The sequence below is a fragment of the Cucumis melo genome, chromosome 6 (genome assembly GCF_025177605.1).
Source record: "Cucumis melo cultivar AY chromosome 6, USDA_Cmelo_AY_1.0, whole genome shotgun sequence".
In the NCBI taxonomy this organism is placed as follows: domain Eukaryota; kingdom Viridiplantae; phylum Streptophyta; class Magnoliopsida; order Cucurbitales; family Cucurbitaceae; genus Cucumis; species Cucumis melo.
In genome coordinates this window covers 5,022,331-5,048,191 of record NC_066862.1, presented here as the reverse complement: position 1 = coordinate 5,048,191, position 25,861 = coordinate 5,022,331, and the positions used below count along the sequence as shown (strand labels likewise).

At 31.6% G+C, this 25,861-nt stretch overlaps 4 protein-coding genes across 7 annotated transcripts; 2 read left to right on the top strand and 2 right to left on the bottom strand.

The window, feature by feature from the left end:
* Positions 1-1,641: 1,641 nt before the first annotated feature.
* On the top strand, positions 1,642-4,144 carry LOC103483842 (40S ribosomal protein S21-2). Its single transcript, XM_008440661.2, has 4 exons — positions 1,642-1,776; positions 1,872-1,940; positions 2,040-2,172; positions 3,815-4,144. Exons 2-4 carry the CDS (start codon positions 1,891-1,893, stop codon positions 3,878-3,880), a joined length of 249 nt encoding a protein of 82 aa, XP_008438883.1. The 5' UTR covers positions 1,642-1,776; positions 1,872-1,890; the 3' UTR covers positions 3,881-4,144.
* Positions 4,145-10,700: 6,556 nt separating this feature from the next.
* LOC103483841 (probable protein phosphatase 2C 40) lies at positions 10,701-16,075 on the top strand. 2 transcript variants are annotated; one of them, XM_008440660.3, is made up of 4 exons: positions 10,701-11,122; positions 12,358-13,539; positions 14,130-14,394; positions 15,583-16,075. In XM_008440660.3, the coding sequence occupies exons 2-4, from the start codon at positions 12,367-12,369 to the stop codon at positions 15,708-15,710; spliced, it is 1,566 nt and encodes a 521-aa protein (XP_008438882.1). In that variant the 5' UTR covers positions 10,701-11,122; positions 12,358-12,366; the 3' UTR covers positions 15,711-16,075. The 2 variants fall into 2 exon arrangements, with proteins under 2 accessions (XP_008438882.1, XP_008438881.1); XM_008440659.3 differs by having other exon boundaries at positions 10,705-10,895.
* A 636-nt stretch (positions 16,076-16,711) lies between these two features.
* LOC103483840 (heavy metal-associated isoprenylated plant protein 35-like) lies at positions 16,712-19,037 on the bottom strand. Its single transcript, XM_008440658.3, has 3 exons — positions 18,122-19,037; positions 17,964-18,039; positions 16,712-17,736 (listed from the first exon to the last, which is right to left on the bottom strand). The coding sequence occupies exons 1-3, from the start codon at positions 18,170-18,172 to the stop codon at positions 16,982-16,984; spliced, it is 882 nt and encodes a 293-aa protein (XP_008438880.1). The 5' UTR covers positions 18,173-19,037; the 3' UTR covers positions 16,712-16,981.
* Positions 19,038-23,317: 4,280 nt separating this feature from the next.
* On the bottom strand, positions 23,318-25,861 carry LOC103483838 (uncharacterized). 3 transcript variants are annotated; one of them, XM_051086173.1, is made up of 8 exons: positions 25,737-25,861; positions 25,463-25,551; positions 25,283-25,321; positions 24,726-24,779; positions 24,568-24,621; positions 24,034-24,087; positions 23,874-23,945; positions 23,318-23,734 (listed from the first exon to the last, which is right to left on the bottom strand). In XM_051086173.1, exons 2-8 carry the CDS (start codon positions 25,508-25,510, stop codon positions 23,609-23,611), a joined length of 447 nt encoding a protein of 148 aa, XP_050942130.1. In that variant the 5' UTR covers positions 25,511-25,551; positions 25,737-25,861; the 3' UTR covers positions 23,318-23,608. The 3 variants fall into 3 exon arrangements, with proteins under 3 accessions (XP_050942130.1, XP_050942128.1, XP_050942129.1); XM_051086171.1 differs by having other exon boundaries at positions 23,318-23,740; positions 25,737-25,814; XM_051086172.1 differs by having other exon boundaries at positions 25,463-25,768.

Sequence of the window (25,861 nt, the reverse complement as noted above, 5' to 3'; positions counted from 1 at the left end):
ATATATATATATATATATAAAAAGAGTGTTTTTTAAAATTTTATTCATTCGTTAACTATTTGCTTATTGAATTAGATTAAGGGTACATAAACACTATTTCACATCTAAAATTTTGTTTTAAACTTACAAGTTCAGTAATGATTTTTAAAATTATAATTAATAAAATATAACCTTCAATTTTAATCCTAATAAATTTTTTAAAAATATTTAATAGATATATAAACTTACAATCTAGTATTTAAAAATATCAGAAAATATAAAAAAAAAATGCTTAAAATTAACATTTTGTTAAGAAAACGTATGATTATGCGTATTAGATACATAAATTGAAATGTGATTTAAAGTTCAAAAATTCTATATGATACGAAAGTTGAGTCAAAATTTTAAGTTCTGTATTTAACATTAAATTTTAGATCTAATAAATGTTTGTATGTAAAATAGTTATGCTCGTCTTGGCAAAATTATATGATTTAAATATTTTATCGAATCTAGAAATTAAATCTACAAATCCTAAATACAAAAAATGAAATCAAAAATTATTTCTATGGCTTATTTTAGTTTTATTTTTCATCTTTTAATCAATAGGTAATCTATTTTACCGCTTGAGTTTTGTTTCCTTCTCCCTCGTTTTACTGTTTTTCTTTTATTTTTATCTTTTATATAATAAGAACCATAGTGATGAGTTTTCTTTTAAATAACAACAACAATTAGATTAAAACACTATATTTTAGATAGATCGTTCAATTTTAATTCGTATACTTTAAATATCAAATAAATTTTAATCTAGTTTCTCGAAAAGATAATTCTTTTTTAAAATAAAAAATTCGTAAAATAATTATGATAATTTTAGTTAATTTACATAAATATAACAAAAACCTAAAATATTTACGATACAAAAAAATTAAAGCCTAGGAAGCTACCGTGATTTTTTCATAAATTCTAAATTTGCCTTTTTTTTTTTTTTTAATATTACAAGACCATTACGTTCACTTTTTATTTTTTTTCAATTTATTCTCTCCACTTCATATTATTAATTTCTTCTTCTTCATATTCCCACTTCATCTCATTTGCAATTTTTTCATTTCCTCTTCGATAATTTCTTCCTTCTTCTTCATCTCTCATCTTCTTCTTTTTCTTCTTGGTACAAGATCTATATAATATTGGTATAGAATATAAACGATCATGAACTATCGTGTACCAATATCTAGACGATCAGTTGTTTATCCTAGATAGACAGAGATAGATTACTATTACTAATAGATCATTTAAATATGGTACAATATTGTTTAGACTAGGTACAAGATCATTTACGCTAGTTGCAAGGTAAAAGATCGTTTAGATAGATACAAGGTTGTTTAGACTAGATACAAAATCGTTTTTCACGTATTTTTGTTATTTCACGTTGTGCGCTTGTGAGTTTTTTTTTTTTCAAAATTGTTTTATATGACGTAAATATTTTCACCGAAAAGCCCCATGTGTTAATATATATTTTCAAAATTAGAGTGTTAATGTTAATTGATAAGAAAGAAAAAGAAAAGAACCATAAATAAGTAAGTGGGACTAAATTATAAATGGATATTTAATACATTCAACGAAATCAATATATATATATATATATATATATATTTTATAATTTTTATTAATTACTATTAAGTTAAAATATGCAAATAATCCAAAGATATATTTAGGCTTAGGGTTTCTCTTCTAAATTTTAGGGTTTCTTCAGCACGCCTCTTTCTCCCTTTCGGATAGTTCGTTTCCTCTGTTGTGCTTGCGGTTTGTTCTCTCTCCGTAGTCTTAAGAATCATTTCCTCTTTTACTTCTTCAATTTTATTCCAATTTTTGTTCACTAATCTGATTCCAAAATTTAGGGTTGATTCACTTATCAAGATGCAGAACGAAGAGGGTAAAATTACAGAGCTTTATATTCCCAGAAAATGGTTCGTAATACAACTATTATTTATCTGACTTCGATGATTCTGTCGCCAACTTTCATGTGGGTTGAGCTTTTTTCATGGGTTATTGTGTCGTTGATGCAGCTCCGCAACGAATCGGCTGATTACTTCCAAGGACCATGCTTCTGTTCAGATCAACATTGGGCATTTGGATGAGAATGGCATCTACACTGGGCAATTTTCTACTTTTGCTCTCTGCGGTTTCATTCGGGCCCAGGTGATTTTCCTTCCCCTTTATTTCTCTCTTTGTTGTTGGGTTTGAGCTTTGACTTGGAACGGGACATTTTATCTTTACTCTGTCTTGTTGAAAACTAAAAACTAATTTTCATGCGCTTTGTTGCGTAGAAAGTGTTGTTTAAGAACGATGGATTGAACTTGGTTATTTTTGAATCCGTCGGTATTTGACTTTCGTTCTTCTAGCAAAGGGTGTGCATTTGAGAATGACTTATTCTTCTTGACCATTTGATTCTCTGCTGGCTGCTGGCTGTGTTTTCATATATAATAACAAACAGGTTTATTCACTCGTCTGTGATTCCTGTTGCCTGATATATTATGAAGCACCATTTTATGGACGGCTGTAGCCTGTAGTTAGTTGAAACTAATCACGACTAAGAAAATGAAGAATATAATAAATTTAGAGTTGGACTAAATCATAGCCCTACAAAAGAAATCTTGAGCATAACTGAAGTACAATCTATAGACATTAATCGAAAAGTACTAGATGATAAGTGAAAGAAAATGATAAGAAAGGGTAGAAGTTTGCATAAATGAGTCTCCAAAGGCCTTCTCCTCCTGCCTCTGCCCTCTTGCTTTCTCTTGAATGGTGGAAAAAGCCATTGTAGATTTTTAGTCAAGAGTTCAGACTAAATCATGGCCCTAGGAAAGAAATCTCAAACATAGCTAAACTACCAGGTATAAGGGTGCATTTGGGTGAGGGAAAGAGTTATGGGGGAAAAGGATTATGATAATCTTAGGATTATGATAATATGTGTTTGGGGGAAAGGTTATTATTGGTAGTGTTATGGTAATATGTGTTTGGGGAAAGAAATATGAAAGGTAGTGTTATAATAGTATGTGTTTGGGGTAGGGATTATGAGTAGGGCTATAATAATGTGTTTTTGGGGGAAGGGTTTATGATTGTAGTAATTTAAAAAACAGTAATAGAATTTGGATTGAGTTATTTAGGTAGGGTAATGTAGGGTTGTAAGAAAGGAAAAGAGAGGAGAAGATGGGTTATTTGGGGATTAGGATATCCTAATCCCCATTTATCATAACTCTGGGGCCAAACACGGTTTGACCCAATTTCCTAACCCTTTTCCCCCTAAAACTCCACCCCAAACTTACCCTAAAAATTCACAGATGGAGAATGAAAGAGAATGAGAAGAAAGGGTAGAAGCCTCGAAAACTAGTCTTGAAAGACTTTTGACATTTGCCTTCGTCTTCTAGCTTCATCTTGAAGGGTGATAGAAGTCATTGTAGTGTACAAAATTTTCATGTCATAATCCATTATCTTGTTATTTCTTTCCTCATACTCTGGAATCTGAGTTGAAGCCGTTCAAGATTTTCCTGTTCTTTTCACTTTGGTGTTGATGCTGCTGATTTTGGCCATGTAGCTGTCTAGAATCTCCATGCTTTGGAATCTGACCTGATGGGGGTGTTTGAGGCTTCTGTTGATATTTCCTATCATAGCTTGAACCATGCCTTTTGCTGTTGCTTGAATATTTCACCTACATGACTGGGTTTTACATATTCCATTGCATTGTCTGGCCTCATGGATGTTTGTCTTAATACTCAACTTTCAAGTTCTCTATCTATGGCGATATTGATGGACTCATGGTGCTTTCTTATCTTCTCTGTAGGGAGATGCTGACAGTGCACTGGATCGTCTCTGGCAAAAGAAGAAAGTCGAAGTGCGTCAACAATAGATGATTGTGTCTTTCTGGTTCATCTCTATATCAAAGTTTTCAAGTATAGAGATACAGTTCTAAGATTTTTTGAACCACTCGCAGTTAAGTAGTTTCTTTCGACAATTTAAACTCGTTAGTTCCTTTAAATGCGAACTCAACTTCATTGAGGTTGGACAAGCTCTGATGAGTCAAAAGAGGACCAAAACTAAGTTGAATGAAATACGTTGAAGTTACATTTTCCATTAAAAATATTTAGTAGAGCCTCTTTCAATTCTGAGATAACTCTCGAGCCCTAATTCACTTACCAAATCTTGCTTATCTACTCCTATCAATTTCCTTAACAAATTACTCAACCAATTACTAATATACCTTTAATATTCCTCTAACCTTATTCTTGTCACAGTATAAAAAGATTAACGAAAAATCAATGCTTTGAACTTATTTGAGAGGTGATTATGATGCATACATGGATTATTCCTTCAACATTTTAAGAAGTTCGAAATGTTCATTGTATTGTAACTCTCGACATTACACGAATATTTAACAATGGTCCTTAACATTTAATCATAATTTTATTAACCATAGATAAGGTTTGGACTATACATTTTAACTTAAACTTGCATCTCAATTGCATTTGGTAAGGTATTTGGGAACCGAAACATGATTTAGAAAAACAAAGTGAAAGATGAGAATGTTAAATAAGGGAGTTGCGTGTGGAACTCCAGTATCTTTGAATTTGTATTTGTCTGCTTTCGTAAGCATAAAAACCTAGCTATCACTTTCTAATTTCTATTACTAGAAGTCAAATGCAAATTTAATCTTTGATACAATTATGTCACATGGATCCAACTTTACCATATATTTTAAAAAATGCCTCAAATAATTTTGTTTTTTTTTTTCTTTCTTCATGAATTTTTCTACTTCTTATCACAATTCTTTATTATTTATCTAGAATTTTTGAATGTTTTTATTAGGTAATTTATTCTGAATTTGCCAAGTCTGAGAACACCATACAGGGCTTCTTAAAAAAAAAAAAAAAAAAAAAAATAGATGGGAGGTCTCAAACATATTATTTCTTTTTCAAATTTTATTTTTGGACATGGGAAAAATATAAATCCATTTTTGTGTTTCTTTCTTTTTTGTTTTTAAAATAGTAAAATAGTTTCTTTTTTATATAATTATTATCTATGAAAGTTTGGCTTAATTTTGTTTTTAAACTATCAGTTGCATACACGAATTTTTAAACATTGGCAACCATAATTGGATGTGGGAGTTGCTGTATGGATTTAATATTTTCAGTTATTTTTAAAAATAACATATTATATGAAAATTCCTAATTATTTCACACCAAAAATTTGTAAATATCTCATTTTCATTTTTTCCAAAACCAAGTTCGAAATTCAATCAAACATTTAAAATCATAGTCTGAAAAGTGTTTAAATCCAACAAATCGTAGTGTTATATAGTAAAATATCGAGTTGACCCAATAGTTAATTAATCAAGATTATCTTTTAATCTTATTGAATTATAAATATATTGTCTCATGATCTTAATTTACCAAAAAAAAAAATAGTATTTAAATACTGATTTAGGGTGGAGGAAAATCTAAAGAAAACGATCTCTCTTTTCATGTTCATGATGGAAGCATTTGATTTGATAAAAGCCTCAAGTTTTTGTTTTACTTTCTTTCTTTCTTTCTTATACAATTTTATCATCATCAATGATCATATTTTTTGTTTCACATGTAATAGTTAACATACAGTTCATATATTAAAAACTATTTTGGTTCTTTCAGTGGGCTGAAAAGCCATACCAAATATTCCAATCTTGGCTCCTCTCAGTTTCAAAATCACTTTGAAGTTTTAGTGGGCCAATATCAAACTAATTTGACACTTTCTATTATTAATTTTTTTCTTCTTAATCTATAACATAAACTTGAATTAATAAGTTTAATCCATGTACTAATGAGTTTGAATTTAGGGTATTATCAAGTAGAATCAAAAGGCCACTCATACTTCAATAAGAAGATATTTTGTAGTTTTTTTTTAAGAAAAGTTATTAGGGTTTGGAAAGTTTGAACTTTTCATAAGTGTTTATTTTATTGTTTTGGATTATTTTTTTATTTTTTTATTGTGTCCTTTCTCTAACCAAAAAGACAAAATGGAGAAGAAAAAACAAAGGCAATGTTCATTTTGGCACATGACTTCACCACACTCAATCATTGGAAACTTAATTAATTACATTTCTTTTTTAATTCTCATTGCAACTTATTATTGATGTTAACTAAATATATATCATCTTATTACAATTATATATGCTCAACATATATGTATATTTTAGCACATATTTATTAATTATAAAAATAGTTTTAACTACCGAATAAATGTTTAGTCAAGTATAGGGAACTTTTATAAATATAACAAACTACGATCCGTGTAATAAAGCCCAACAATTTAGTCATTTTTTAAATATTCCAAATTTGCTCTTCCATCATTTTTTTCTTCTTTTCTTTTTCTTTGTTAAGCAGACGGTAAGAATGTTGAAAAAATTGGTCAGACATGAATATTGAAAAAAACCAGTCTTTCTTATTTTATTTTTTACGCATATGGTGTATAAAGAATTTTTCTTGGTTAGGGATTTAAATTAGATTAAACAAAATTAAAAGATCATGTATAAAAAATATTGAAAAAGTTGTTTACACCAAATTTTGAAAAAAAAATCATCGTGTAGCCAAATCTAAACGATCCTATACCAAAATTTGAAACTTTTTTTAAGATTTTAACCTAAACCCCAAATCTAAACGATACCAAAATTTGAAAAAAAAAAGTTTAGATTTGGGGTAGCCAATTAATTAAACGATCGTGTACCAAATCACATTACCAAATATATTAGGCTCATTGTTGACGGGTTGGTATTTTACACGGTGGGTCTTTGGGTTTTTTTCCATTTTCGAAATTGTTCTATACGATGTAAATACTTTGACACATTTTTATATTTTTGAAAATACTTCTTAAATATAAGCTACTATTAATTAAAGGATTTTTTAAAATAATAAAAAAAATATTAGTATTTTTATGGGGAAAAAATCTCTAAAAGGACATAATTCTACGTAATTTTGTAGTGAAAGTGTAAATATTTTATCAATTTTAGCCTTTTAAACAATCCTCCTCCTGTTAATCCATTTATGAAAATATATTTCTATCATGTTGCCGGTTTTAGGAAATTTGTAAAAGAATAGAACATTTGATAAAATATTGACACTTCATAGAAAAATCAAGTATAAAAGATTTTGTCTTTTCATTTTGTTCTATAAAACATAAATATTTTGACAAATTTTATACGTTTCTAACTATATATTATTTTGCAGTATCTTTTAAATTTTACAAAAATTGAAATGAGTTTATAATATGAAGTACATTGATAACTTGTTTTCATAATCATAATAATAATATAATATATTTAGTGTGATATGCATTTTAAAATTTGATTTAGAAAAGTGTGGATAGATTGATAAGTAGTTTCTAGAATTACATTAGTTAGATCATAATATATCTAAATAAATAAATAAATTTACGAATATATATATATATATATATATATATATATATATATATATGTATATATATATATATATGTATATGTATATATATATATATGTATATGTATATTTGGTTTATTAAATATGTAAAAACTTAGAGCAAAATTTAGATTTTACAACTTGATTCATTTTATACTAAAACATTACATGAACAAATAATTTTATAAATAAGTGAATCAACAAAAGCATTGTTCAAATATTAATATAAAAAATAGAGTAGGCGAGAAACTATCAATAAAAATAGGGTAGTTAAGTCGTGTACACAATCAAATACCTGTTGACTGATCACGTATATGTTATGTGAGGAAATAAACGCTGCTAAGTTATCTAGCATGTAGGTCGTCGTGGATTGGGTATACGACTTCGTCCATTGGCCCTAGTTGTCGCCTATTTTGCCTTTCCATCCTTGTTTCACAAAAATAAAACTCTCTCCTCTCCCCTTGTTTGCAACTTCCTCTGTCCCTCTCTTATCGCCGTTCTTGTCCCACACCATTCATCATTCATTGTCTCAAGTTTGCGTTATAGGCTCCTGTTGCTCGACCACGCTTAGGTATTGTCTTTTTTTCTCATGTTTTTTTTAATATCTAGTAACTAGATATTTGCACTTTTTATAACTTTTTATATTGTTATTATTCTTTTTCACATTAATTAGATATTTGCATATATTTGACCAACTGATACACACTCAGGTAGTAAAGTATTATACAAATGTATATTACTTGTTTTTTTGTTGTCTACTTATGCTTGTTTTTTTTAACAAATTAATTGGACACCATGCACACTCGATATTATGACATTGCTGCCTGATCAATGTCATAATATGGTGAACATTTCTAGACTTACTTAGCCCTTTGATATGCTTCCATATCGTCGAGTGATATTTATCAGATCGTGTGTTGTGATAGTTTGGTATGTTCCAAATTGCACCATCATTGTGCTTTATAGACTCGGCAGTACACCAAATTGATTTAGAAGTCAAATACGATCAAGATTGGTGTAAGATTCATGAGTATATCACAATGTGACATTCACAGGCTAATCGATGTGCATAATGAGAAGCAACACCCGAGTCAATCGTATCAGAGGACTATTTTTCCTGGTACACGTCAATTAAGAAACAATTTATCATACCTTATGACACTTACTATTATTGCATGATTAGAATTTTAGTATGATTTGTTTTATAATTTATAATATGCACATTATTTAATTGTAATTGTTCAAAATAATTATGTTCACTACGTACCTAATTACTCGATCAACACAATCTAGAAAATTTGAGTTGGATGTGTGATCAAACCTTGGAAAATATAAAACATATTATTCAACATACAAAACGACTTAATATTGCAGATGCAGATAAACGACGCATTTGACATAGATAGCAACATGGGCGAGCATGTTGCAGAGGGAGATCACGATAATACTTAGTTTGCAATTCAAAATTTTAATGCATTCATTTCAAAATTGGTTCAAATCAAATAACTTAAAATGTATGAAATGTGTTGCATTAAAACAAAATTTTGAAATGAATAAAATAAAAAACGTCATTGCTAGGATTTCACCTATGTAAAAAGTGGAAATACTCATCACTGTAGTTCAAATATGATGTTTTCTCTTGCATTCTTTTTATTTGAGTGAGTCCAAATTTTAAATCTAAGAGTATCATATCGAATTCAAAAATAGATTAATTTAGGAAATTAATTTTGTCCATGACTTCCTTCAATTGTTTGTACCCAATTCCATTTGTGTATTTTCTTTTCTAGCTACCATAATTTTATCATTATTTTTTTAAAAAAACATTATTCCTCAAATTTGTATATAATAATATTGTTTATTTTATACAAAAACCCTTTTAGTAATTTTATTTGGTTATATCAATATAGATATTCGTTAAAGCTATTAAAGATCCTAAATCGATTTATTTATAAAAAACCTAAGACTTTAATTAATATAATTATTTAGTATTTATTATTTTAAAAATAAATTAATTTATTACCTTAAATTTTTGAGGACGTTCGCAACTTTCTACTTTTCTATTCTGGATCTCAAACTTCGTAGACTAAACACATATCGAGGTTTTATATATTTTAATATTTTATATATCTTATCTCCTTAATTTCTCCTCTCTTGAATACTAGGCTTAATAATTACAAATATTCAACCAAAAATGAAATAAAATAACTAAATACATACACATTGTTGTTGCTATTGTTATTATTATTATTATTTTTTTTTTGTTAAACGAATATTCAAGTTGTTTTTTAAAACTCTACAAATATAAAAAGTCAAAATAAACTGCAATGAGTTGCCATATAATATAATATATATATATATATATATATATATATTATTTTTAAAATCTTGGTTTGACATTTTTTAGAATATCGGCGAAAAGGGAATAGAAAAAGAAAAAAAAAAAGGAAGAGATATTGAAAATAGTGTTTATAAAATTACTTGAAACAACCAAATGATTATTGTGAAATTGGTTTTTCAATTTTTTACTCACGATACACGTTTAAGATATATTTGATTTAACTAGTTTCCAAAAACAAAAATGAGTTGTTTTTTAAATTACCTTTTTGTACGTTTTCAAAAACTTGCTTTTGTTTTGAAAAGATTGTTAAAATATAAATAACAAGACATAGAAAAGCAAGAGATAAAACAAATGTTCAAATGTTGTAGGGTCATTCGGTTGTCTCTAGAGGTACTCGTAAGCTGGTCCGGATAGTCACAGATATCAAAAGAAAAAAATAGCAAATGCTTAATTTTCAAAACTAAAAAAAAATCTAAAAACAAATCGTTACCAAATAAAATTAGATTAATAAAATTCACATCTAAATAAATAAAATAAAAAATAAAAAATAAAAAAGTGGAATAAAAAGAAGAAGAAACATAGAGTTAGTGAAAATAGTTATAAAGCAAATTATTGAAATAGAAAAGGTATGGAGTTGGAAGAAGAGTGATGATAATTAGAAAATAGTGAAACAATAAAGAACAAAGATCATGTGTACATCTCCATAGAAGGCAAGTTGGGCCAAACACCAAAAAAGAAAACAAAAGTGAGTTAAGAAAGTTGGAAGATAATTTAAGGAAGAAAACCATTTAATAAAAGCAAGGTTGTTTTAATATTTAATTAATTAGTTCATAATGAAGTTCATTAATTTAAAATTAAAATTAATCTAAAAGCGAAACATTGAATAAGCAAAAATTGGAAACCAAAAAAATTCTCTAAATTTAGGAGAGCGTCTTCCTGTCCATCCAATACCCTTCGCCTTTAACGTACCACTCACATACACAGATTCTCCATTTTCTCTTCTCTTTGCTTTCACTCTTCTCTTCTTCTCCATATGCATTCTTCTTCTTCTTCTTCTTCTTCTTCTGTTCTTCATTCCCATTCCCTTTACTTCCTTCCTCAGCACAGCACCTCCTCTGGTTTGTTTCTCCTTCTCTTTCTCTTTCTCCCTGTTTTCTTTCTCTTTTCTCCACCTTTCTCTCTTTCTTCTTTTCTCTGCTTCATTATGTTATTACAGTGATCGGTACCAATTCCGGCGCCTCCTTGCATTATTTATTTCCAACCGTCCTTTTCGATTCTTTTGTTTAATTGATTCGACCGTACATTTGCTGGGTTTTTCTGGCGGCTGAGTGACGTCTTCTATTAGGTTACTTTTTGTTCTTACTTTGCTGCCTACCCCTTTTCTCATCTGGGTTTTCTTCTTTGAATTGGGTTGTTTCGTTGATTATCTGTTTTTTGATGGTGTGAATATATATATATATATATATAGGTTGTGTTTGATTTTGGGATTTCTAGTTCGTGTTTAATTCGTTTTTTTTTTCCTTTCTTTAAATGCGTGTCATTGAAGTTAAAGAGTTTAGTAGTCGTCGTCGTCGTTGTGACTGTTTTGTTCCTGATTTGTTACTGAAATGGTTGGCACTTGGTATTTAGTTGTTTTGTTGTTCGTGTAGTTTATGGAACTGTGCTATTGTTTTACTGTGTGGTTTTTCTCTGCATGGGTGGGTTTAGTTTGTGGAAAGGATCGGAAAGGAAAGGTTATGTAAGGTATCAAGGATATTTGAGCAATCACGACGAGGTTTAGTCAAATTCATATGGGGAAATTCAATTTGAAGGAGAGCTAGTGGAAAGTAGTGTGGATTTTTTTTTCTATAAGTTGAATAGGGTAGCAAGGATGAATACTTCAATTTTCAGCCAACTGATGGATTTTTCATTTTAAGGATTATGGTTTCGTTGAAAAAAATGAAAGCATGTACTAGGGTGTAGAAAAAAAAGCTCTCAAAAGGAAAGGAGTCTTGAGCTACAAGAAAGAACTCGTCTTCATAAAGAATGATACGCAAAGGATAATTAGTAATTACAACAAAAGGATGCTCATAAGGACACATTAAACGTTGCGTCCTCCCACATCTCCTCTAAAAGGCCTCTCGACTCCTCTAAGAGTTCTACCACACTTCACATATGATAGCAAACAACAAGCCTTACCACAGGGTTTTCTATCTCCCTTTATCCTGAGAAGGAGAGTTTATCAGTGTCTCCTCAATCACAATCACAGAGCAACAATGCTTGTTATACACGCTGGACAAATTAAACCAAATACTCTAAAGGGAATAAGAATACTAGCATCCCCACAACAGATGATCTAGATCTTCATCCCCCCCCCCCCCCCAATTGATTGATATTATACATACTGAGTTTAAGACCTTACAACATCACAGAGCTCCCCCAACCATTTTTCACTGTTTAAAAGTCTAAATTTCAAGTATGCATGGATTTATTTGGTGCTATAGAAAAGACGATCAAGTTTGACCTCTCTAATCTAACTAACTTAACTTTGCCATTTTTATTAAGAAAGTGCATTAAAAATGAATGTATTTGTTGTAACAGTCATATAGTATGCTTCAAGAAGCTTCAACAAAACCCGAGGGAGAACTTGAAGTTAGCTTCGGTTATAAATGCAATGGCAACATAGGTGAAATTCATGATGTTTCTGACAAGTTGGAGATCCAGTCTGGACTTCAAAGGATCAGCAGTTTCTCTTGCTTATCTGGGGCTGCCTTGAGTGCAAATGCCACCCTAGCAAACACAAATATATGCAATGGGTTGATAGGAGAAGAAATTCTGCCAACCTGGGACTCTCCTAACTCCTTCCGTAAGGTTCCCTCATCGCCTAATCTTTCAAGGTTGGATATACTGTCAACGTCTTTACAGAGTAGTCTGTCAAACTTAAGTTGCAGTCCATCTACCCCGACCTCTGATTATGATTCATACTTGTTGAAATCCATGAGTTCTCCATCTGGAGGTGAAGGTTTCCTTAATGTTAAGGAAGTGCAAGTGGCAGGTGGAGCTGCTGGTGAGGACAGGGTCCAAGCTGTTTGTTCTGAAGAAAATGGATGGCTATTTTGTGCAATTTATGATGGTTTTAATGGAAGAGATGCTGCTGATTTTCTTGCTGGCACATTGTATGAAACCATCGTATTTTATTTTAATCTACTAGATTGGGAATCCAAGAATGAAACCTCTGACGGTTTAGACATGGATAGTGCACATCTTCTTGATGATAGTAACATTACTCAAGGAAGATTTTCTCCTTTGGGAAACAATAGTAAAATTGCTTCAGATATCCACAATGTGTTAGAGAACCATTCATATGCCAAAGCAGGAATGACAGACTACCCTCTAAGGTATGGGGTGCTCGATAGCCTCCAGCGTGCTCTTAGTCAAACAGAGAACGATTTTCTGCACATGGTAGAACAGGAAATGGAGGACCGCCCTGATTTAGTTTCTGTTGGGTCATGTGTTTTAGTTGTTCTTCTTTATGGGAAGGATTTGTACACGCTAAATTTGGGTGATAGCAGAGCAGTACTAGCTACCCTTGACGAGGGTTCTATGAGACGAAATAGGGGTCTGAAAGCCGTCCAGCTCACTGAGAGTCACACTGTGGATAATGAACTTGAAAGAGAACAGTTACAACATGATCATCCTGATGATCCGACAATAATTGTTGGTGGCAAAGTCAAAGGAAAATTGAAGGTGACTCGTGCTTTTGGAGTTGGCTACTTGAAGACGGTACGCGACAGTTATTGATTGCGTGCCTGTCAGTATGGGCATAATCTCATATAACACAATATCATTTCTCTGTTTGTGCAGTGTATAGAAATTTAATAAATAGAGTAGAAGCACTGTTTTAATATGCTAATAAAAGATGCAGATTGTTCTATTAAAAAAAAAAGAGAAAAGAAAAATGAAAAAGGATGCAAGTTGCTAAACAAAATAGAATTTGGTTGCTGACTAAGTCTTCATGCTAACGGATAATACCTGCGTGATATTTTACTATAGCTATGTCTTAACCATGTATGTATGTTCTGTATTTGAATCCACCACCCCATCCCATTCTTGTAAGGATTCTATGTTTTCTTCTCCTGTTACTTCAGACCTCACCTGACCTTGGTAAAATCCATATCAGCTCAGGACATAAAAATCAATATGCATGATCACTTTTATTATATATAGGATATGAATTTTCAGGACAAAGTTGATGTGGTATCAATGCTAAAAATGGTATTCATTTCTGAGTGAACCAGGTAACGTCATCTGCATTCTGGAAATTATTTTAGTCCATCATAAGTTTGATTGTTATGAATTTATTTCCTCTGCAGAAAAAATTTAATGATGCTTTGATGGGTATTCTTCGAGTTCGTAACCTAATAAGCCCTCCCTATATTTCCACTCAACCGGCATTGTCTATCCATAGGATATCAAAATCAGATTGCTTTGTTATAGTTGGAAGTGATGGTTTATTTGACTTTTTTGGCAATGAGGAGGCAGTGAACCTTGTCCATTCATATATCTTGAGCAACCCAACTGGTGATCCTGCAAAATTTTTACTGGAGCAGCTTCTGTTGAAAGCAGCTAATTGTGCAGGTGAAATCCAAATCGTTTTGTGTGAAATATTTGGATCGTTTCCTAATTTATATCAACGGAAGTGAAATTTTACTATTTATTAACTTATCTTTGGCATGATATTGTCATGAATGCACGACTGAAAAGAGTAAGACAACTTTAAAGCTTACATTTAATGTCATATGTTGACTCCGGGCTAGAGTGTTGAACTTAGTTATTTATGATGTTCTTAGCAGTTAGCAGAAGTCAACTTTTCATTTTGTTTTATTGCTCATTTTCCTATGCTAAAAGCTTCTTATGTGTCTAAAGCTAAGCATTCCCTTCAAGTTTTCAATAAAAGGTGAATTGTCAATTCCTTGTGACAAGATAAAACATTACAAATCTTGGACTCTAATGGCAAAGTAAACGTACAAGAAAAAGGGACAATTGTTATCATTTAATTCCCGACCAAAATGCTAATACTGTTGGAACAAATTGGGGTTGGAATTAGAGTACTCTTGCCGGTTTTATATTGTATTCTCTTATCCGTTCTCACCTAGGATAATCTTCTGGAGAGGTGTTCTTTAATATTGTAAAATACTAGTCAGTAGCCATTATTTAAGGATACTGACATTGAGTACAAGTTCAGTGAAAGCACTGCTCCTTGCTTGTGCCGTTTGGCCGGCTGGAGATATTGTACTCATGTTATTTCAACTGTGAATTAATTTAATTTGACTAGTTTTGCTATAATGCTTCTTTTTATCATGAGTTTTCTAATTGGTCGTGTAGTTATTGAAACCCACACATCTTAAGAGGTGTTTGGAGCATTTGGTATTTGGGTTATAGTAGTCTAAGTTTGAAGTGTAAACTATTTTAGTCTAAGTAGGAGATAGTAAGCACAATAACGTAGAATGATTTAAAATAGTAAATACTATAGTTAGTTGTAGATTATAATAGTTGAAAATACCAACTGAGCCCGAACTTGACGTGTGCTATGATAACCCACTCCATTCACTTGAAGATGGGGTCAAACACCCTCTTAGTGTTTTATTTTCTTTGCATCAGCTAGTTCATAAAAAGGACTAAAAATAAACATATACTAAGGTATAAGACAACGAGGCGTTTTAGTATTTTCCTCAGAAGTAGACTAATCCCGTGCTTATAATTTGAAATTTTAAATATCTGTTTGTGTCAATTGGAGCTGATGATGAAAGACCTTATGTTTTATAGGTTTTAGCAAGGAAGAGTTGATTACCATTCCAGCCGGTAGGAGAAGGAAGTATCATGATGATGTAACTGTTATCGTAATCATCCTTGGAACAAATCAGCGCACCACAAGGGCATCAACTAGCATGTAAGCTTAAATTTGGCTGTTTTTGCCTGCATTAGCTCATTTTTATTTCATAGTTATGCAATTAGACCTGTGGTGGTAGTTCTCATACTATATGTATCTAAGTGAGAAACAATTGATTTTGATAGGGTCCTATGTTTCTTTTCATTATTTGGCTCAAAATCTGATCAAAGAACCTCTTGTTCTCTGATCAGGTTCTTGTACTTTTACAATAAAATACATTTTAATTATAGCGAAGTCTCTTATTCTTAGAGATAGTTGCTGAAGGATTGAAGAAAAGTTAAAAGTTTGGATGTAACCACAAAGGACTGTTTTATGGTCTGAATGATATCTCTGAAGATTCTAATCACAAAGATCATTGTTTCTTCTCCATTGTGGTCAATCTCTCTTTTTCAGTTGAATATGCTTACTCTAATATGCAACAAGCAGAATGTCGCTAAATGGATAAGACATACATTACAAGTTTGATTTTTCACTCACATTTTTTTAACTTGAAAAAAAAAATGCTAGTAGTGCACTTCTTGTAGAATCTGTTAGATTCTGCATCTTATTTTGATATGTTCACCAAGTTGTGAATCGGTGTATCTTTCCTCTACCCTGTAATTTTTTTTACATTCTTACACCATCCCAGCAATGGCCACTAAATTAAATTAACTTACTGGTCGGTCCAAGATGCACAAAATATTTGGGGGAAAAACGGTCCTTGAATGCTAATATTATTGTATTCTTCTGAATTGCTTGGATCCAAGATACTGGGAAGACAGGTAATTACATACTATTTTAACTTTTTCTGCCACTTTCTCTTTAGCTTCAGATACGCCAATGTCAGATGGGGGTAGTTAGGATTCGAGTGGATAATGGAATGTTAGCGTAAAAGTAAACGAATGCATAATGCTGAATGGGTATACACAGTTTACATGGTGTAGTATAAATTCTTTTGTTCTAAATAGAAAATCTATATCAAGCTGAAAATTGTTAAATCAATGAACTTTTGGGACAAACTTGAAATTGAATAATTTTTCTAGATTACTCCTAGTTAGAGTCATTAGGAATCTGCAGAAAGTTTCACTTGATAGAGAGCACAATAAACCTAAATGTTCTTTTAAACCAAAAATTAGAAGCACCCAACCCTCAAAACTTTTCAACTTGCTAACCTTCCTATCATTTTGGATCTCACTCATGTACATCTATACTCATCCTCCGCCGTTTTACTACATAAAACCAGCACTTCAAATTACCATATGCCCTTGATTTCGATATTGTCTTGATGTTAGTACATCACATGATGAAGCATCCATGGGCATTTTCTTCACTGAAATAATCCAGGTACATCTGTGGCTTTGCTCGATCCTCATAATTTTCTGTCTGATCATTTGAATATGAATATGGAATCGGTGGGACATGGTAAAAAAATTCAGGACCTTTACCTAAATGAGGCGCATTGTAATTTAACCCCAAAATAGGTGGAGGGAAAATATAACCCTTTGGGCTTGTGTATATTTGGTGGGCCATTGGGCTACCATTTCTTAGCCCCACTTCTAGATCCTCATTGAATAGCCCATGTCCATTTTGGAGGTTTGAACTTGATTTATCACTACTGTTATTACCTGGATGCCCCTTCATTTTCTTTTTTTCACTACTTTTGTCTGGAGAACAACCCTCTTGTCCAGTAGTACTGCCCTTGGAGCCGGAAGCCGGCGAGGCCTCCCCGGCCGGAAGTTTTTTGGGAGAGCTTCCAATATTCTTTGACTTGTTATTCTGTTCTTCATGGTTTTTCTTGACAGGGCTGACCTTAAACTCAACCTTCTTTGCTGAAGCTTTATTAGTACCTGGACTTCTTACATTTTCTTGGTCTTTCCCTTTGTTAGTCTCCAACATCTTGATGCTTTGTTTCTCTTTTCCCGCTTGCTTTTCTGGCCATATTTCCGCATGTTTCCCTGCCTTTCCCAACCTCTTGGTCAGAGTCTCGAGACTAACATTTCCAGTGACTGTAACTTTCTGTTGGTCTGAGTCAATGATGGTTGTATAAACGCCTACAAGATTAAGAAGGTTATCACTTCCAAAGCTTTAGACTAAGGGCAACTTGTAAAAGTTCCCAAATCCGATGTTTAACTGGTAAAAGAACTAACATGGAAGGAAAAAAATTTAAACTTTTATTCAATTCCAGCTAATGGTAGTGGTTTACACTCATAACTATCAGTTGTTAATTTTCTCGCATTTGAAACCAAAAACAGTAAGAGTGTACAATTTGGAATGGTACCATCAATGCTCTGTAGAACCTTTTTAACCTTCCTCTTGCACCCTTCACAGTGAATAGAAACTTTCAAGACCCAAACCTGCAAAGAAAAGAAGGGGATGAACGGAGGGCAAGAAAAAGAAAAAGAAAGTTCAAAACTTGGTAAGGAAGAGTATTTTTACCTGTGCCCTGAGTGGTTGTGAGGGTGCTGCTTCAGAACATACCACAGCCATTGGAAGGAAAGTCCCAGTTCAGTAAGAGATGAGAATGACCAAAAATCTCCTTCTGGTTCAGAAAGAGAGATTGAAAGTTAAACTATAGAGTCGAGGAGCCATTATTCTATAGATTTGCTATATACATAGTATTGAAGAGGGGAGTTCGAAAAGAGCACTGGTCTATCAAGAAAATGACAAAAGAGTAGCAGCTTTCCTAGCTTTCTCCCCGTAATTATAGTGGAATTTAAAAGCAGGCTGCCAGGTTTCACTCTCTCCCAACAAATATCCTGGAAACTCTAAAACTCTTTTTAACAAATTTTAAAAATCATCATGCATTAAATGGTCTTTTTAATTATCTGAACTACTCCCTCTCCCTCTTTAATCTAGATTGACCCCATTGTTTAATCTTCCTTTGTATCGCATTTCAAGATTTATTGTTCTTTTTCTCTTTTCCCCCAATGTATAATAATACTATTATCTTCTCCCAATTAGATAATCCCTACATTCATTCACAATCACATCCTCGCCTTTTCAAACTTACTTGGTGCAACCCTTTCCTCTTCTATTTGACTCATTAATGACGATTGGTTAATAGGAATTAAGAATACCAAGATTTGTCCAATGAGGGTTTTCCTTGTGTGGAATTTGAGCAATCTTTGCCACAGCCCATCTAAGATTTCTTTTCTTCTACATTTTCTATTAGGTTTTGCTAGTGATGTTGGTTTTCAAATTAGGTTTTCCTTTGTCCTGTATAGCCCTACCTCCTACCAATATTTTTTTAAAATTCCAAATCTTAGATGCTAGGAAAAGCTGTTCTTATCAAATAACTTGTTTTCAGATTTTGAAATTGATTGAGATTTCAAAAGGGAATCCAAGCAAAGACATTCAAAACAAACAAATTAAAATTTCAAAATCTGCTTAAAGCGTTGGTAATCAACCTTACATTACTGTTGTCAAGAGTACAACTACGAAGAGTAGTAATAAGAGAACTAACACACCAAAAAATTCGTTCCCCTTAACTTTTCAAGTGCTTGAATAGAGCTTTGAAACACTTATAATTAAGTCAATGCAAACACATTCTATTGTAGTGTTAGGGGTGCTTAGTTGAGTTATGCAGTTGATATGTTAAAGTTAGAAAGTTTACATTTAGAATGCAAAACTGTTTAGCTAAAGTTTTTTGATAAATGGACAAAGTTGAGTAGTAAACACTACCGAATTTGATACATAACACCGACTTACGAAGTCGGTGGGCCAAACACTCCCACAATCTATACAAGAAGAAGGTTGAAAAACTTGTAAGTATACTTGGAGAAATTATTAAACAAGTCATCACAATGTAGATAGCTGTCCTAGTATTACTAATAAATAGCAAGTCAAAAATAAATTTGTTGGCCTCTCTCTCTCTCTCATGCATTGAATGAACCACATAACGCATGAGCTGGTTAAAACCATTGTTGTATTCTGTCTGTTAAAAAAAAAAAAAAAGGCCACATTTGCTTTAGGTAGACGTGCGGCCATGGCCAAGAGGCATCTGATGATCTCTGAGTAAAGGCAAACATAGTTAAGATGACAACTTGATACAGACCGCCCTACAGTTGTAAGTAAATTTATATATTTGCAAATAAGAGAAAAGAGAGAAATCACTCCCATTTTCCCACGCAACATATATAATTTTGATTGACAGACAGAAGTTATGAAGGTAAAAAGGACAACACAATTAACAATGTATAGATGAAAACAGCAAACAACCCCTTTACCCTTTCCTCTGTTTTGTAGCACTTCCAAGTCTTGTTTGTCATTAAACTCCCAGCTGCTCTCTCATTGTCTTATATCTTATTCTTTTGTATATAGTTTAGTTGTACAGAGCTTGGTAGTTTAATTGTATGACCCTATGTTTGAATTTTTTAGGTGAAAATAGGTTTCAGAAGTATTTTATGTTAGCTTGTATTTGGTTATATAGCTTCAGAGATATGGACTTGATAACTCTAATTTTCTATAGTTTAGGTTTACATTGCTTCATCTTTGTACCTAGCCCCAAGCTTTGGTCAAGCAAACAAAACAAACTCCACATACCATATATGGGTTTGATTTGGGTCCCTAACACGTAGGTGTGTGAAACTAGACACGCAAACACAATCTAATTCTAAGTATAACTTGACCGATTAAGACATGTTAGAAGTGGTTTTTAGATTATCCTACCCGCACATTTTTTTAATGATCGAAATTTTGGTTAAGTTGATCCATATATTAAACTTTTAAGATTTTTTCTTTTTTTAAGATTTTTTTTCTTTTTCCATTTTTGGGTATGAAAGTTTTGAGAATTCTTCTACTATACTTTCTAATCTTAAGATTCAACTCTACCCTAATTTTGGAACTAAAGTATACTTTTATTAATTTGAAATTAATTTTGATGACATGAAAATGTTTTAGGTATGAAGAAAGTGATTTTACTTGTTTTAAAATTACTTCCAAACTTGTATTGTGATTAATATTTAATAAAGGGAAATAAATAGGAGTAGTTTAAGTGGGCAAATTTGTTAGTTGAGAAAATAATAATTGATATTTTAATTATGTGAGAAAAATTAAAGTGATCTCACCAACTCTGCTTCGGAAAATGTAAATTCATATCGTTGGGAAAATAAAATGAATAATGTTGATGTGCGTGTGAAGTTAAAAGTACATTTCAAATTTAAAGCTTCATTGATGTCAAGAAAAACTTACCAAATCTATATTTCCCCAAATTATATCCATAAATAAATCAAATCAAATCGTACATTATTGTACAAAACTCTATTATTTGACCATCTTTTTATCTTTCTTACACTACCAATATTTGAATGCACTCGTTTTATTGGTTGGATAATTTGATAAGATATTCGAGATTTACTGAGTATTTTTCTTCTTACAAACATAGTAATAATTTTAATCTATTTGTATAGTGTTGGATTGTGAATGTAGACCTCTTAATCACCAACTAATGTGTTCTATGTTATAGACAGTTCAATTATTGTTGCTTTGGTAGATGCTCGATTATTAAAATTTGAATGAAAAAATAGAACTTTACTTTTACTGGCTTTATTTAAGAGATTTATTAAACTCAATTTTTATTTTACCTATGAAGTTAAGTTTGGGTATATGATTTTCGCAAGTTTTCTAAATGGATACTTTTTATGCTTGAAATTTGAATTTAATATTTAATTGCTTCATGAAACATTGAAATTTATTTCTAATTGGTACTAAATATATAAAATATTAAATTGGTACTAAAGATAAAATAATTTAATTCTTCTAATTTCGTTTATATATTTTTGATTGGTTTAAAATCATTTTCGTTTTGATTCTTATTCTTCTAAACTGTGCATCTTATCCCATCAAACTTTTTAATCTTTTTTTGAACTTTTATCAGGACTCTACTCACTAATTTTCTTAAAATGTGATTTCCACGAAAGTAAAATAAAATAATCTTAAAACATAGGAGTCTTTTGAAAAATATAATAAAGCGACAAAATATTTATATTCTATAGAACAATTTAAAAAACGGAAAAAGTTTGGAGGCACACCGTGTAAAATACCAAAAATACCTCGTTAACCATGCCGTCAAGAACGCGCATTTAATATATTTGTGATCGTTTAAATTTGGTTATTGATTGTTTAGACATGACTATAATTTATACGCAATCGTTTAGATATGACTACAGTTTATACGCGATCGTTTAGATATAGTTTACAATTTATACTTGATCGTTTAGATATAGGCTTTTCAATTCCATTGTTTAATTTTGTTACACGATCGCTAAATGATTTCTTTTTTTTTTTTTTAATTTCGTACACGATTTTTTAAATTCTTTTGCTACATAATCGTTTAGATTTATTTATACGATCGTTTATTTTTTTTACACGATCGTTTACATTTGGCTACTCCAATCTAAATGAATTTTTTTTTCAAGATTCTTTATACACAATCTTTTATATTTTTTACACAATTTTTTACTTTTTTTTTTACACGATCATTTACTTTTTTACTTTTTTCAAAATTATTTATACACGATCTTTTATATTATGTTATTTTTTTATACACAGTCTTATACACATTAGATTTTGCTATTTTTTCTGTACGCAATCTTATACAAAATCGTTTAGATTTAGTTACCCAAATGCAAACGCGCAAAAAAAAAAAAAAAAAGACAATAGAAAGAAATCGCAGCAAAAAAAAAGAATAGGTAAAGTAGAAAGATGATAGAAAGAAATCAAAGCGAAGAAAAGAAGAAAAACGATGAAAAGATTAAACGACGTAAATAAAGAATTAAAAAAATAAGATAATGAAAAGAAATCACAAAAAAAAAAAAAGAGAAAAGAAGAAAAACGAAATCGCAGGGGAAAAACAGAGAAGACGAAATAAAGAAGGAAGACGAATCGCGAGGAAGAAAGAAAGATGAAATGACAAATTTGAAATAGTTAAAAAATTACTAACTTTATGAGTTTTGTTACACGAGCCATAAATAGTTTGGTGTTTCATTGCATTTACGATAATTTCCCTAAAATATAACCATAAACTTGTATTAAAGAGTTTCTATTGTATAAAAAAGTTTGTTAAATTATGCAAATAAGGACCAAAGTTGTCACCTTTAGAAATATAAAAGTTGTGAACGGCATCAAAATAACAAATAAATAAATAAAAATAAAATAAAGTACACAAACTAAAACAGTATTTAAACTAAGCTAGAGAATATATAAATTTCAACTCAATTAAAAAAATATACACCAACCAAGTTTAATAAACATACATAGTTCTTATTTAATTAGTTGGGTAAAAGTTTCAAACACCAATTAGAAATCAAATACAAGCTTCTATATCCAACTAAAACCAAAATTCAAATTTCAATGAACAAAAGCCTACTTTCAATGAACAAAATGTGTCTGGTTTGGTTACTGTTTGTCTTTTAGAAATTAAACTTATAATCATTTCTTCCATCTATAAGTTACCATGTTTTGTTATCCCTTGTGAAATACGAAAACCGCATACGAAATTACAAGAAAACAAACAATTTTCAAAAAACCAAAATCATGAACCAATTAGTTGTCAAAAGTGAGCCTTTACAAGAATTACCTACTTCCCCACAATTCGTTATAAGCCAGAGAAATATAGAACCAAGCAACACGTCATTCTTCAACGAATCAATGCTATGAAGTACTGAAAAATTTCCAACATAAACTCCATAGTTAAATAGAGAAAGAGACATAGCCAGAGAGACGGATCATCAGCTCTAAAGGGTGGAGATATCATAGAACACCTCAATGGGAAATATTGAAAAGAACCCTATCGTTACAAAGATCGAAATTTAAATAGAGCATGACAAAATAGAAAAATGTGGAAATCCATCGCCTAGAGAGAACTGCAAAGATTCTCTTACCATGCAATGAAACGCTTAGAACGTACGATGCTAAAACTGCCACTTAATTCTCAGCTTCATTACCTTTCTCCTCTGTTAAGCCATCCTTCTTAGCCTCGTCTGCATCTTCCTTGTCGCGGCTTCCCGCTGGATGTTGATGTTGTGTCTCATTAGTGTCCACAGAAACATCCTGAAGCTGCTAGCATTTCATAATTTTCTTCAATATATTGGTCAAGAATATGTTGAGATAGGGTGGGTTGGTGGTGTTTTGATGAAATTCATTTGTATATTTGACTCTGAAATTCAGTCTTGTTAGAAATAGAACTTACACCCAAGTTCCTCAGGCTAGTAGTCACATCTTCTTGTTGCTGCTGGAGGGTTGTCCTTAGTTCTTGGAATTCCTGGTTTCATGTTACAAATTTATTGCCCTTCCAAATGGCATCAAAAAGTTTAAAGGCATATTCAATCTGTGAAGCATTGCTCGCTTACCGTGCGAAGGTGCTCTACTTCAACATTAAGCGATTTCTTGAGTTCGGAGAGTTCCTGTATGAAGCATTGAAGATATGTATCAAATGGTGCAGGAAGATACAGACAAAATTGAAATAGGTGGGATACCGATGGATATGACCAACAAATGGGAAAATTACATTATGATGTATAAATTTTCTTGTAGACCAAGATATTGAGGGATTAAATATCCTACACAGTGAAAACATTAGCAGACTTGAGTTGAGATCACTTTGAAGTTTGAACTACCAAGAATCAGTTAACCAACATCATGTCTAGCCTACAGTAACCGACTGTCTGTATGAGCCACAATATCTGATCACACTAGGCTTCTAGGATAACCAACTTAGTTATGGATCATGTTGACTCATTGTAGGAAACTCAAACACAAATATCTTAGAACATGGCATGTTGGCTGGTGAACCGTGGAGTTACATTTAAGAAATATGTGAAAACATAAAAAAGAATTAACAAATAGAATAAAAACCAATACAAATTTCACTACAATTAACTTACACTGCGGTAGGTATTAACTTGCGTGTCTAGTTTTGACCTCCAGTTCTGGAGATCCTGAAACAATGCTCAAACACAGGGAACGTTTACAAAATCAGAGAACAGAAACAACTAAAAATGAGCAAGGGCTTAATCAGGCTCACTGTAAATCTAAACTTCACCTGCTTAAGAGATTGAATTCTATTAAGCAGCTCTGATCTTGATTCGTTCAATTCCTGAGAACAAACACATCAAATCTCAGAAGATCAAAGTTGAATTGCAGTTATCTCAGAAGACTTTGAAATCACACCACATACCCAAAAGACTTTTTATACATGTATATACTTTGTATATATGTTCTTAACACTCCTTCCTCTCCATCTCTAGTTTGAAAATTAGTAGATAAGCCTACAAGTAACCAATTACAAGAAACGAAGAGGAAACGACACTGAAGAAGTTTGAACTCAGGATTTCCTACATTTTAGGAAACCATGTTAATTATTAATACTACATCAGCAGGACCAACCCAAAAATCTCTTATTTACATTCATAACACTCTTTAGCTGCACTATCTGAAAAGTCCCAAACACATATAATTCATATTCTCAAAATCCCAACTTCAAACACTGACAATTTAGTTCTCAAAAGTCCTACAATTAAAGTTCATAATCTCAACATCACAAGGCAAAATTCACAACTAACATTAATAGAGTCCAAAAAAAGGAAAAAAAAAAAATACCGTAATTTTGGAGCCAATGGGGGTTAGATTCTCCTTTTTCTGTGAGCAGAAGAAATAGGAATGTTAGATAGAAAAAGCAAGGGGAGAGTAAGTAATTGAAAGAAGAAGAAGATGGGTATGTGGAAAAAAGAAATAGGGGATCATTAAAAAGTGAAAAGGAAGAAAATGAAGAGAACTCACTGCTGATAGAGGAGCAGGGGAAGGAGTGGAAGAGTCGGAGTCCGCCATAGAAGCAGGGATCGAAAAATGAAAATGGGGAAAATCAGAATCTGAAGAATTAGGAATTAGGGTTGAGATGGGAATGGGTGAAATCGAAATTAAAATTCAAAAGATTTGAGGAAAGAGAAAGGAAAAAAAGAAAAAAAAGGAAGAAAAATAAGAGAAGATGGGGACAGAGTTTGTCGAAGATTTGAATTTTGAACCAAAACAAAACCCAACGCCACGCTTCACTCACCACTTTGCTCACTCTCTTCCTCGTGGGGTGAAACTGTGCGGAAAAGACGACCTTCTTCTACATTTCTTTTTTATTTATATTTCCCTTTACTAACTATTTTTCACATTCAAAATGCATAATATCTT